The 15,153-nt window shown below is 35.8% G+C and overlaps 1 protein-coding gene across 2 annotated transcripts in view; it reads right to left on the bottom strand.

Moving 5' to 3' along the window:
• The window catches only part of LOC149784828 (MOB kinase activator 2-like), a 135,395-nt gene that overhangs the window by 76,202 nt on the left and 44,040 nt on the right, over positions 1–15,153 (bottom strand). The window contains exon 1 of one of the 2 annotated variants that reach the window (XM_089978387.1): positions 6,945–7,060. The exons of the other annotated variant lie outside the window; for it this stretch is intronic. Coding sequence (XP_089834513.1) covers positions 6,945–6,988 — 44 coding nt within the window. The 5' untranslated portion in view covers positions 6,989–7,060. Of the gene's footprint in view, positions 1–6,944; positions 7,061–15,153 lie in introns of those variants that run through there. 2 annotated transcript variants of the gene reach the window in all.

Raw genomic sequence — 15,153 nt, 5'->3', positions numbered from 1 at the left:
TATAAAAAACCTCTGAAGAAGTCCTAAATGCACACAAAGTGCAAGTCCCTGATTGTGTACTGGATCAAGCAATTGCAGGTAAGATTTATAAGATGATGTATACACAATTGAGACAAGTTTTCATCGTGCTAAGACCAGTATAGCTGGAACAAATCCTTCGAATCTGCTCCCCAATTTGTATTTGACATAGCACACAAATGGAAGGATAGGCATGGTCCTTAAGATTTAGGTACCAGTAACAGTGTTTCTTCTCACCAAGACTATATCAATTCCTTAGTTTACCAAATTTCCTCAAGAATGTTTACCAGTCCTATGAGGGATGTGTCAGGTAAGTGTTTAAAAAGTTGACAATGGGTATCATCTGATACTGCTAAAGCATCATGAGCTTGATCATGATAGTCTTGTAGCTTTCAGTCAGCTGTCAAATTTGAATAGCAGTGGGACTGAAACATTTGCCAGTCTGCAATAATCAATGTCCATGTCTCTGACCAAGCCTATTAGGTTTGGGACTATTACTTGTTAAGTATATTGGAAAGTGGTCATTATTTCCCAAGAGAAGCCAAATAAAACTAATGGACTGCAGATAGTCCAATCTAAGGACACGCTGGATCCTGTGGCAGGATGCAGTTAGATACGCAACTTATTAAAAGGCAAAGGTTGTATTCTAGAACTCTATTCTCTTCTTTATCTCACTGATATCTTCATAGTTGCAAAGTGTATGGTGGCTATTAAAATTGCCCATAAGATAGTCAAGATCTAACTAACTGGAGGGAGATATAGTGTGCATGATTAAGGGTTTACATAGTGAGATTAATTCTTATCTGAGGAGTTTGTTATTTATGATGATGGACACTCCACCAAAAGCCCTGGCATTATTTCTTGAAAATGTGAAGGTTTTAAGTTAACCTCCACTGTTTTCTTTCAAAAAGGTTTCCTGAAGGCAGATAACTGATGGATTTGTGTTCATTATGTAGAAGATTAATTTCATCAAATGGCAATTCCACAAGAGTACCAAAATCCATTGTCCCTACTATCAGAGTCAGACATTTTTTCTTACAGAAGAGCAAATTTTGCAAGGTTACTTGTCCATGGACAAATAAATTATGGCCTGTAACTTGAAAGAGCAATAGTTCCTGTTTTGTCTAAGTGAAAGTACACAAGTGCCATTCATACTCACCAGCAAGTACTATACAGGTGCATTCTGCAGATACAACCGATGGAAGCAGACAGTACTGTTTTAAACAGTATCTTCTGATGGTTACATTAGAATGAATTTCATTGGCAAGGAGATAGGATTTAACCAGGAATCTGTTGTTCTGGAACCCTGTAAACCACTGTGCATGACTTTTAAAGAAGTTTCTCCGAAATGTATCTGGATGGGTCTATGACCAGTAGAACTAAAAATGCATTGATTACCATGATTTACCCATGAATTACACTCAACCACTTGTGATAAACATCAACCCAGATCTGCTGTAACATAATGCATCAGAAGATAAGGGTCTAAGCTTATCACTTGACATCAATCATGTATTTAAAAATGAACAGTGTAGACCCTGAGTATCATGCCAGCGAGTCTACACTAAGCACTGTTAGAAGTACATCACAAATGCTAGTATTTTAATGTCCAACTAGAAATTTTAAGGATGACTGCTTGTGAAATGCTGGACTACCTAACTCTGTTAAACATGAATAATTTTACCCAAATTTTAAGACCCCCAAAAGGATAGGCTTCTTCATTACCCAAAGAGCAAGTCAGCCACAAAATTTGGTCCAGGTACATGATGTAGATCTCATGTATGGAAACCATTTTTCTTCTTTCAGTCATACTGAAATCGATCTTCGAGCTTTTGACCCCAAAATCAATTATGCTATTCCTTAACCCAAGTTTAACCCATCCATAAAGCTTGCTCTGATAATTTGATGTAGAACTATAGTTTTTGTGCAGAAGCCATTTTTATCCTTTCAGTGACAGTGACCTTGACTTTTGACATTTTGACTCCAAAATCGATAAGGCCTTATATGTACCTCAAGTACAAGCCATCCACAAAGTTTGGTAACCATATATGACGGAGAACTATATTGTGCCGAGAGTGTAGTTTTGTCAAGTAAATTGCTAGGTGACAATAGTGATAGGGTAAATGTGTTATAGTGTATGTACATTTGTAAAGAAAGACTAATGAAAGTGAAATGGAACTCAGGTGAGGTGGACTGTTTGGTGTTTTAAAGCACAGCCACACAAGTAGGCTATCTAGTGCTAAGATAATTGGAAGTAAAGTGACCTACACGAGGAGCCAACATGGGCTGATACAAATGTAGTAGTCTTATCAACTAGAAAGCTGTATACAAAATGTGGGTCCAACATTCAGCTGAAATTATATCAATTCAGAGCTGCATATAACATTTTCTTGAATTCCAACAATAATATTATGGGAATTATTGTGTGGAACAAAAGTGGGTGGAGCAAATAATCAGTGGCCACAACTCAGCTGAATGATGATACAAATTTAAAAGGTAAATATTCAATGACTTTAAATTTATATAAAAAAAAATTCTCATAATCAAGCCTACATCTCTCATACTGAAAGTTACAGATGCAAGCTTCAATGTTGAGAAAATCGTATGTGGTTCTAATTCTGCATCAAGTGTTGCTTTTAGTAATGAGTGTTCCCACGTCTAATCCTTAAAAAAATGACCAACAAAAAAAAATAAATTGCATCAACATATTACTGCCTCTATAGTTCTTAGTCCATTACAAAAAGGATCAGCTCTCAAAGAGATTATTTGTACAAAACCTGACTTTCTATTATCAACAAATTATGGCCCAGACATGTGCTTCTCTCCTTTGTTTCTGATCACAATACTAGCTGCAGTGTTTTCATCAAGATCCAGTCCCTTTTCTTGTTCATATGCAGGCTATTTTTAAAGTATCTATAAATAATGAATTCTTTAAAATGTACCTATGGGCCGAGATCTCCTATTGCCTCCTTCATTCGTCTGAATAAAAACTTGGTGTTGAAGGAAGTGAAGGTCAATGATGTTGTTTTGCTTTAAATCATGGGTTGTTTTGCATGCTAAACAATAATTCCACTAATCCAAAACATTTCTGAGTGGCTCACTTGGGTTAGGGTTAGGGTTTCTATTCAAGAGGGGGTGCATTAACAAGATTTTCAAGATGGCTGCCATGGAAGCAATATTGGACACCAGATCAACATTTTCATTCATACATGTGACATAACCAGGACATCAAACCAATAGTTACAAATTTTGACCTGAAGATTGGATTCTATACAAGCACATTTTTATCTGTATAAACTGTACATGTTTTGAGGGGATTGAAAAGAAGCGTATTTTTTGCCATAATATGTATTCTCTTGATACTATAATAAAGCAGCAAGTTTTGAACATGATCAAGTTTCTTTAAGATAATGTTATGACTGACTTCTCATACTTCACTGCAAAGACAGTTTCACAACACTACTGACTGACTTCTCATACTTACTGCAAAGACAGTTTCACAACACCACTGACTGACTTCTCATACTTCACTGCAAAGACAGTTTCACAACACTACTGACTTCTCATACTTCACTGCAAAGACAGTTTCACAACACCACTGACTGACTTCTCATACTTCACTGCAAAGACAGTTTCACAACACTACTGACTTCTCATACTTACTGCAAAGACAGTTTCACAACACTACTGACTGACTTCTCATACTTCACTGCAAAGACAGTTTCACAACACCACTGACTTCTCATACTTCACTGCAAAGACAGTTTCACAACACTACTGACTTCTCATACTTACTGCAAAGACAGTTTCACAACACTACTGACTGACTTCTCATACTTCACTGCAAAGACAGTTTCACAACACCACTGACTTCTCATACTTCACTGCAAAGACAGTTTCACAACACCACTGACTGACTTCTCATACTTCACTGCAAAGACAGTTTCACAACACCACTGACTGACTTCTCATACTTCACTGCAAAGACAGTTTCACAACACTACTGACTTCTCATACTTCACTGCAAAGACAGTTTCACAACACTACTGACTTCTCATACTTACTGCAAAGACAGTTTCACAACACTACTGACTGACTTCTCATACTTCACTGCAAAGACAGTTTCACAACACCACTGACTTCTCATACTTACTGCAAAGACAGTTTCACAACACCACTGACTGACTTCTCATACTTCACTGCAAAGACAGTTTCACAACACCACTGACTTCTCATACTTCACTACAAAGACAGTTTCACAACACCACTGACTGACTTCTCATACTTCACTGCAAAGACAGTTTCACAACACTACTGACTGACTTCTCATACTTCACTGCAAAGACAGTTTCACAACACTACTGACTGACTTCTCATACTTCACTGCAAAGACAGTTTCACAACACTACTGACTGACTTCTCATACTTCACTGCAAAGACAGTTTCACAACACTACTGACTTCTCATACTTCACTGCAAAGACAGTTTCACAACACCACTGACTGACTTCTCATACTTCACTGCAAAGACAGTTTCACAACACTACTGACTGACTTCTCATACTTCACTGCAAAGACAGTTTCACAACACTACTGACTGACTTCTCATACTTCACTGCAAAGACAGTTTCACAACACCACTGACTTCTCATACTTCACTACAAAGACAGTTTCACAACACTTATGACTGACTTCTCATACTTCACTACAAAGATGGTTTCACAACACTACTGACTGACTTCTCATACTTCACTGCAAAGACAGTTTCACAACACTACTGACTGACTTCTCATACTTCACTGCAAAGACAGTTTCACAACACTGCTGACTGACTGATGACCAATGATGACATTCATTGTGATTAGCAAGTTTCACACTTGACAGAATCTCGTTAGTTTTCTGATCCAGATTCCCACTTGAATCACTTTGTATTTTGTAAAAAACAGAGGTCTTCTCTGTATTAGCATTATAATGTGGCAATGAAAAAACAACCATGCTCAGCCTGCAAAGAAGTTCAAACTTCAGATTTCATGTGGCTTGGGTTTTAAGACTGCTGACTGCTCTCCAATACTCCTCCAAACCAAGTTCACCCCAAGGAGAAACTTTTCAGTTGGACATAAGATGCACTCATGAGCTTCATATTTCTAATGTGTTTTTTCTTAAAAAAAAATAAAAGAAAAACACATTTCTGTATTTTAAAATGAACTGAGCTACATATACAAGCTGCCCTTAAATATTCCTTTAAAAACATCCTGAACGATGCAATAACAATTAAAAAATACCAAAATAATCAAAAACACTTTCTTAAGTATTTCTGCCAAAATCATATTTGGGTTGGTCACTCTCACCTCTTCCAAATGTCAGTCAATTATTATTCAAAGATTCAAAAGCCATCATTTACCCATCTTTGCTTAGTAACGGAAGGTTCTGATATGTTAATCCTTAGTCTGGGTCCCCGAGTGGCCGAGTGGTCTAAAGCGCTGTCCATTATGTATCACTGCCATCTCACCTCTGTCTGCGTGGGTTCGAGTCTTGGATTCAGCCAATATGGGTATCTGAGAAAGCTTGCCAGTAGCTTTCGTGGGTCGGTGGTTCTTTCCGGGGTTTTCCCCGGTTCTTCCTCCACCTTTAATACTGGCCGCCATGTATAGCCTATCGTGTGCTGAAAAATGGCGTTAAACCCCACAACAACAACAATAATCCTTAGTCTAAAAATCTACACCTTGGCATATCAATCTGATATTTCAGTGCCTTGTCACAGCAACATTGCCTGGATGTCATGAATTTTCTCCCTTAGTATGTAATGACAACTAATCAATAGCATTTAACAGCAGTGCATTGTGCATAGGCCAAAAATTGTGGAGGCAATTGACTTCAAAAGGATAATTCGTAAGTTTAACATTGACAGTATGACAACATTATGCAATAACGTTTCTGATCTTTAGTAATCCTGTTCCCGCTCTTTTCTGTAATGTGAGGATAGAACACATAAAAATACTGTTAGTTTACTGGGGGTGTGTGTTAAAATCTTTTATATGTCAAAAGTGGTAGATTTCAAATGGTATGTGTGGTACATGGCCTTTAAAACTACTTTTGTCCTACCACCTGTAGAATCAAATGTTTGTTCATTTAGAACCCAGCAGACATCATGAGTCTTCTAATGAAACCTCCATAAAGATATGACTATCCAATCAGGAGATGTAGTGATAACAAGATTGTCAATATGGCCAAAGTGGCCATATTGGATGAAGAAGTTTTCTTCATTTTCATTTAGGACCAACTAGATCTTCGGATGAATTTAAGTACAAAGTTTCTTGACAATCCTCATATTACAGTGTATGAGTAACAATAACAAAGCTGTGCAAACATAAAAACAAATGTTCATTAGATGAAAGACACCAGGCCAGCCCATAAGCTCTTCTGACTAGCTGACCTAAAGCCTTTCATAATCACTAACAAGAAAAGATGATCACTCTGATCTTAACAAAACATCACTGAGGTTATTAATATTGAATTCCTAATAATTTTTAAAACACCCATCAAATTTCATAATTTAAGTAAAAGTATCAGCTAAATGCAACAACTTAAGGTAACTGTTGGAGTGTCAAAAGTAGGTTGCCATGATCTACCTTGCAACCTTTTGCATTGCATTCCCCAGAACAGATACACCAAATTTCATGACTACATACAATGGTGTCAGAAACCGAGCTAAATGCAAAATCAAAACTGACACCTATGATGACAAGAATGACTATGCACTAGAGAAATTATCCCCATGTCTCGCTTGTGTTTTGCCAGTGAGACAATAAAAAACAAAACATGATGATGGAACATATTACGACAAAAAATACACTTGTATAGATGTACAATTAACTCTCTACATGATATTATGAATGGCTAATCTTCACTTTTACTTTCCCAACTCACCAAAGTCTTCGTAGAGTAATCATGAATACTCCACATTGTTCCATTCAGTTTGGAAGTTGTGAATCACTGTTGTTCTGTTACAACATAAATGTCCTCCCCAGCTGACGACTTTGATCTAATGCAGTCTCATGTACAATGCCACATGTTGCAGTGAAACATAAACAACCCTTGTTTTTGCCACAAATTATCCTATGAATCTAATAATGTAGTAAGGTGTCCTTTTGAGTAGTCATAATCAGCTACAAAATTTGGCCTTCCATCAATGAACAACCACTCTGAAATTTTGTCTAAATTTATAAACGTCCAGTAAAATGGCATGCACTACAAAGTCTGACTTTTCAAAAGGTGTACAACTACTTCAGCATTTCATCTGAGTTTATTTTGTGGAGGACACATTTTTCTTATACTGGCACCAGGATTGTAATCGTGTAATAACGTCAACAGGTCTATAAACTGATGCAGTGTAAATATTGATGAGGCTAGGGTGGACGCCTACAAAACTGAGTAAGTTGTGGTACCATACTGTAAGCCTTGCAATAAGCTGATACACAGGTAAATGAAGTCAAACAGTTTACAGGTGGCATGGTCATTATGTAGTTTCTTTGCCGACTATTGTTACAGCTGGTCTGACAAGGATTCAACAGAACATGATGTATCATGCGCCTTATGCGTTTTATATGAATTTTAAGATAAACCTGAGAGCAAAATATTTTCAACTATATGCAGTAGATCGTTAATAATCCCCACTTATTGGGGACATAATGATTTAGAAAACTGCACATATGGATAATCAAGTCCATATTTATTCAAAATATTTAGATCACATGGTTTCATGATTTAGACAGCTGAGATTCTGATAGCACTAAGCCACCACTATATACATGTAAATGGATTAAACTAAGCCACCACTATATACATGTAAATGGATTAAACTAAGCCACCACTATATATATGTAAATGGATTAAACTAAGCCACCACTATATATATGTAAATGGATTAAACTAAGCCACCACTATATATATGTAAATGGATTAAACTAAGCCACCACTATATATATGTAAATGGATTAAACTAAGCCACCACTATATATATGTAAATGGATTAAACTAAGACACCACTATATATATGTAAATGGATTAAACTAAGCCACCACTATATATATGTAAATGGATTAAACTAAACCACCACTATATATATGTAAATGGATTAAACTAAGCCACCACTATATATATGTAAAAGGATTAAACTAAGCCACCACTATATACATGTAAATGGATTAAACTAAGCCACCACTATATACATGTAAATGGATTAAACTAAGACACCACTATATACATGTAAATGGACTAAACTAAGCCACCACAATATATATGTAAATGGATTAAACTAAGCCACCACTATATATATGTAAATGGATTAAACTAAGCCACCACTATATATATGTAAATGGATTAAACTAAGCCACCACAATATATATGTAAATGGATTAAACTAAGCCACCACAATATATATGTAAATGGATTAAACTAAGCCACCACTATATATATGTAAATGGATTAAACTAAGCCACCACTATATATATGTAAAAGGATTAAACTAAGCCACCACTATATACATGTAAATGGATTAAACTAAGCCACCACTATATATATGTAAATGGATTAAACTAAGACACCACAATATATATGTAAATGGATTAAACTAAGACACCACAATATATATGTAAATGGATTAAACTAAGCCACCACTATATATATGTAAATGGATTAAACTAAGCCACCACTATATATATGTAAATGGATTAAACTAAGCCACCACTATATATATGTAAATGGATTAAACTAAGCCACCACTATATATATGTAAATGGATTAAACTAAGCCACCACTATATATATGTAAATGGATTAAACTAAGCCACCACAATATATATATGTAAATGGATTAAACTAAGCCACCACAATATATATGTAAATGGATTAAACTAAGCCACCACTATATATATGTAAATGGATTAAACTAAGCCACCACTATATATATGTAAATGGATTAAACTAAGACACCACAATATATATGTAAATGGATTAAACTAAGCCACCACTATATATATGTAAATGGATTAAACTAAGACACCACAATATATATGTAAATGGATTAAACTAAGACACCACAATATATATGTAAATGGATTAAACTAAGCCACCACTATATATATGTAAATGGATTAAACTAAGCCACCACAATATATATGTAAATGGATTAAACTTTTTATAATTTACTTGTGCTTCAAAGATTTGATTTTGCAATACTTCTCATATGCAATGAGAGTGAGAGAACTGATGGATAATAGAAATAATAAGTAGGACAAATAATGAATGCTGATCTGGATATTTTAAAAAAAATATCCAGTGATATATCTGTTTCTTTTTACCAAGAAACTGTAATGAATTTTCATGAAATCAACATAATCCTACAAATAAGCTGAATAAATCTGTCTGTCAAGCCAACAGCATTCCATACCATGCATTTAGGTGAAAGCTTTGGTAAAACATTCCTTGCTTGAAATTTTTATCAATACAGATTTGAGCCAGGCCAAGATTTCTCACTTATAATTAGATGGATATTCAACCATATTATGTTATTTTCAAATGCAAACAACCTATGTTTTCAACTGTACCAAAACAAATTCTGTAACATATCTCTAACATAAATCATCAGATTCTGGTCCAGTTTTTCTAGAGCTGAGTAATTCAAGAATAAATTTATTACTAATGAGGCTTAAGTTTCCCTCCAGGAACTCTTACAAAAAAGATTTTCTATTAGACAATTATGCAATGAATAACTTTGCTAGCATTAAAATAACAGGAATGGTGAGCAATTTACTGATATCAATATACCCCAGCCTATCCTGTTCCCAACACCTACCCCATGACGGAGATGCATCTATAGTAAAAGGGACTGAATCACTTCTAGCCAAAATGAATAGCCATAATGGGGATTATATCATCAACATTTTCATATGGACTAACTACACAATATAAGAAGTCTCCTTGTGAAAACTACATGTCAATGTGACTTTTCATTCAGAAGGAGTAGTGATAACAATAATAACAGCTATCCGATATGGTGGACGTCAGACCAGAACTTTTTTCATTTAAGACATGCAAATAGACATCACAACAAGTCTTTAAGAGAAATCACTATCCTGATAGGCTATTCCATTCTGGAGAAAATTTTAATTTTGGCCAATGAGATGGCCATACTAAATGTCTGAGTGGCTCCATTTTTACAGGACCAACTTGACCTTGGGATAAATGTGTGTCAAGTTTCATGGCCATCCCCCAAGTAGTTCCAGAAGAGTAGTGATAATACACTGTTGGTAATGGATTGATGAATGATAGATAACAGACAGCAGGAAATTACATAAGCTCTTATATTCACTGTCCAGTAGAGATAAATATTACAGGACCAAAGTGATTTGTCAATATGTGAATCTTCAGGTAATGACCATAACATCATGCTTACCACTCAGCCATCACGGCTACTGGAACCATTTAGTGAAAACCCAATGTCCATAGGACTATCCATTCAGGAAAATTAATAACAGGATGTTCGTTGTGGCAGCCATATTGGATGTCTGCGAGGCTCATTTTCAATTTGGACCCTCTGCATGTACATATCATAAAAAGTCTTTTGGTGAAAACTTGATAACTTTCCATTTAGGAGTAGCAATGAGAAGATTTTCAAGATGTCTGAATGATGGCCGGGCTATACAAGATCACCAATTTAATTCATAAACAACTAAATCTCATATTATCAGTCTTCTAGTGATAACCCGTTTTGATATGACTATTTGGGAGCAGCAACAGCAAGATTTTCAAGATGGTTGCCATAGTGACCATACTGGCACCATTTTCATTTGTACCAACTAAGCATAAGAAGTAATAACAAGATTTTCAAGATGGCCACTTTGGTGATCATATTGGACATCTGAACATAAACATGTCATTTTGGATGAACAAGACATCAAAAGAAGTCTTCTTGAGAAAATCCAATGCTCATATGACTTTCTGTCCAGGAGATGTATCAATAGCAGGATCTCCAAGATGCCTATTAAGGAAGACATATTCAGCATCAGATCAGCACCATTTTCGTTTAGAACCAACTAGACATCACAAGTCTTTACTGAAACCACCATGATGATATGACCATCCATTCAGGAGAAGTAGACATAAAAAGATTTGTATGATGGCCACTGTGACAGCCATAGTTGGTGTCTAGGAATGCACCATTTTCATTTGGACCAGCGAGACTTTGGGATGGATCAAGGCAATCCTCAAATGTAGTTGAGGAGTAGCGATAGCAAATGTTGGTAATGACTAGGGAATTAGACTGGGATCATGTCCTTTTCAAATCTGGCCCTCCATTATTAAATGGAGAGAGGAACAAATAGCTTGGACAGTCCCGGGAATGGAAAGCAGTGAAATAGAAGGTAATGTATTAATGCTATTAAACTAAGTCCATTGCCATTTTCAGAATCTACAGGAAGGCAAGGTAGAGAAAAGCAGACAACAATGTTTTCTCATCCAATCTTGCAATAACAGCAAGTATTCTGTTACAAGGAACATGGACTGGTCCTTTACCAGTGAGAAAACTCATCCCCATATAAACAAAATTCTGGGAAGGGACATCTTCGTTAGCCAAGGTTCTATCTACACCTCGGCATATCAAGCAGATATTTCTGAACTTTGGGTCTGTGAATTTCACTGGATGCAGCAGCAAGCCACCCCATCCAATCAAAATTAAGGGGAGCACACAACTTGAATGGACTGATAAATAAGCAGTTTCCCAATGTTGGTCCGTGTTTGCACAAACACCTTTCACTCAAATACATCTGTTATGGCTTCCCTCTGGTGCATAGTCATACTTTCGATGATACACTTACAAAGTATCCCTTTTTGGCCAATTGCAACCAGTTTTGGCAGATGTACAATGCACCACACTATTGGTTAGTTGACATTATATACTAAGGGAGGCAACAAATTAAATCCAATACAGATGTCGCTAGGACAAAGCACCAATATAGCTGTTTGATCAGCCATGGTGTAGATAGGTTTATCGGAACAAAACAAGGAACCAGACAAAGACCGAAAAATCACTTGACAGTACATACATCACTTCCTTTATAACAAGATTTTTCGTGTACAAAAGTTTCGGCTGCAAAATTAAATTGCAGTATTGAACAATTAGCAACATAGGAATAAACCATTACAAAACTTTAACATGTCATCATGTAAATGAAGAAATAATAATTTAGAAGAAAAAATAAAAGTTGTTTGACTTAACGACAATGGGAAGAGTTCACTTGCCAAAAGATTTTATGTTGGGAAGACAAAAATAAACAAGATCATAAAAAATGAGGAGAATATTCTCTAGCAGTGGGAAAATGGAGTAAATGGAAAGAGAATAATTATATATACAAAACAACGTATGTACCAAGATTTAAATAATGTTTTGCAATGGTTTTGCAATGTGCATAGAAAGAATATCCCACTTGCATTTCATGCATAAGAATAAAAACTATTAATTTATGTTACTTGAAATCAATGTTTTTAAGGCAAGAATAACTTTTAATAATTAATGCTACTTTTAACTGAAGATATTAACTGCTTTAAGTTATATGTAGCTTTCCTACTATAAACACATTTACATCTCACAAATAGAGTCCCCCTGTAATGGAGAAGTGGAACCCCTAAGGATCTTACAATATACGGAGGTGGAAAAACTAATTTTAATTATATGAAACTTACCTGTTGCTACTGCATAGCTGGTACTTTTCCAGCCAGAAAATATTGTGTCTGTATGATGAGATTTCATCCTTGCATTAGGGTGAACAAGATTCTGTAAAATGAGATTGCCCCTGATCAAATCTGAAGTCATTTTGCCCATGCACTGTCCTTCATTCATTTCAGGGCTCAGACTAAATAGGACATTAGTGCAGGGCAGGAGTGAGGAATCTGACAATTGCACCATGTATTAAATCATTAAAATCAGCTTTACCCTGCCCACAAAATGTACATTTTAATACCTGTAATACAAAACCTGTTGCTGTTGCATAGCCAAATTTGTCCCTTTTGGTCGAAGGTTGATGATCCACCCCACTGTTGACTTGAAGAACAAAAGACTACTGCTGGATGGTATCCGCATGAATCCTACGACAATCAAACCCAAGGAAAACATCCCTTCACTTTTGTGAGCTCATGAGCAAAGGTAAAAAGTGGAGAATGCTTTGTGAGATCGCCAAAACTAGGCTTTCATCACATCCTTCTGACATGAATGAATTTGACAGGCACATGATGTAGCAATGTCTCACACCTCATGAGCTGAATTTCACGATTGAAAGGTCCCTATCAGGAACAGACTGATGAGCACTCTTGATAGCAAATGCAATCCATGTTAAATGATGGAAGCTGAAAGATCTTCTGGATCACTCTAATGGGAGGACGATTTTCATCATGCAGTCATGGTACACTGTAAATATTTCTCTCCAACAACAGAATATTTTTATGTGGCTTGTGAGGGTGGAGGAATCAATGAATACCATAACAGATAGCAATCTGATAGCCTAATTAACGCTGACAAACATTCATATTCTATTCAAATAAATATGGCATAAATGGGGAAATTCTGTCTTCATTAGTACAATATCTGATGTTCTGAACAATATCCAACTGCAAAAGTTTTCATGGAACACATATACCCCACCACACTGCCCAATATGACCAGAAGACAAAACTTGATCAATGTGTGACATACTAACTCGTGTATGGAGTTATATGGATGACATTACATGGCCCAGCTATTGTCTGATTGAGCACAACATAAAATCTAATGTCTGACCTTTTCTCTGGGTTTGATCATCTGATACTAAATTCCTGCAATGTACTTTGATATTTAAAGTTAAATCCATAGTCAATTTGTGGAAACTGTTTATTTACAGCAGGGCTGCATTACCAAACTTAAGATAACTCTTTATTAATGGCAACATAATAAACTGCAAACTTAGCATTGGCATATACTGTAGCAAGGTGTGCACTGTTTATTATAACTACAAGAAAGAAATATAACATACAGAACAAGAGATAGAAGTGACGGGGAGAGATCACAATTAATGTTCAGTGGCTGAACCAATTAAGCATATCTGATACACAATGTGACCTTTTGGTTGTGGGGAACAACTATAACTGACTGAAGTCTCATCAAAGTACTTGGGAAGAAAGCCCTAATTACATAACAGTTTTACTCATTCATCCGTAACCTAAGCAACTTGTTTAGAACCCAACATCACATATGGACTTAGTAGTTAATTGACTGAACACATGAATTTGTGTGATCAGTCACGTATCAATTAACTCATTTGGCCCTGGAGGTTTTTGTTGTTTTCGGCTGAAATGCGAGTAGGAAAGACATTTTGGAGGATATTTCTGAATACATCCTAATACATCGACTTTCAACAGATTTGCCATTATACTAATGCCTAGTTGTATTAGAAACATCATTTTCCATTGGTTATTTTACTTGCGCATGAGCAGAAGGATAAAAGTTGGAGTTCTTTTTTTTCTTCTCTTTTTTCTTGCTTAATGGACTCATGATTTTCCTATAATAAATGACCTTGATGCTGCAGAGCTCGGAAGTAGGGTACAGCCTCATCATGCCTACAGGCAGGACTGGGGCTAAATGAGTTAAACAATAGAATTCCTGGTATCTTTCAAGAAAAACAAAAGATAGGAATTTCAGAGTTCACTTCAGCATTTTGAAAACAGAAGACCAAAGCAACAACAAAAACAAAGAAGAATCTTTCATAAATAACTGTATAGAAAGAAAAGACTTGCATGTAATTTTCCAACTTGACCATATCTTGTAAGTCTAGCCCATAATCAAAGCACTGCTGTAAAATACAGCCTGACTCCAAGGTCCAAAATTTGCGCAAGCATGTCACAGAATGAATTGTCTTAGCTAATAAGGATCCATCCAAAATGTGAAGATATCTAACAAGGGTTTTAGTAAATATAACAAATGAAAATGCTTTAACCAAAAACTCATCAATTGTAAAAGGGGTCAGTGCTCATGTCCTAGACAATTAATTGTCTTAGCTTTTATAACAATTCATGTAAAGTACAACAACACTCTATCATATGCAAATGAAAAA

Source organism: Sinohyriopsis cumingii, chromosome 13 (genome assembly GCF_028554795.1).
Source record: "Sinohyriopsis cumingii isolate HCF-2022 chromosome 13, ASM2855479v2, whole genome shotgun sequence".
NCBI lineage: Eukaryota > Metazoa > Mollusca > Bivalvia > Unionida > Unionidae > Sinohyriopsis > Sinohyriopsis cumingii.
Note: the sequence above shows the minus strand (reverse complement) of the source record. Positions and strands in the feature narration are given on the sequence as shown.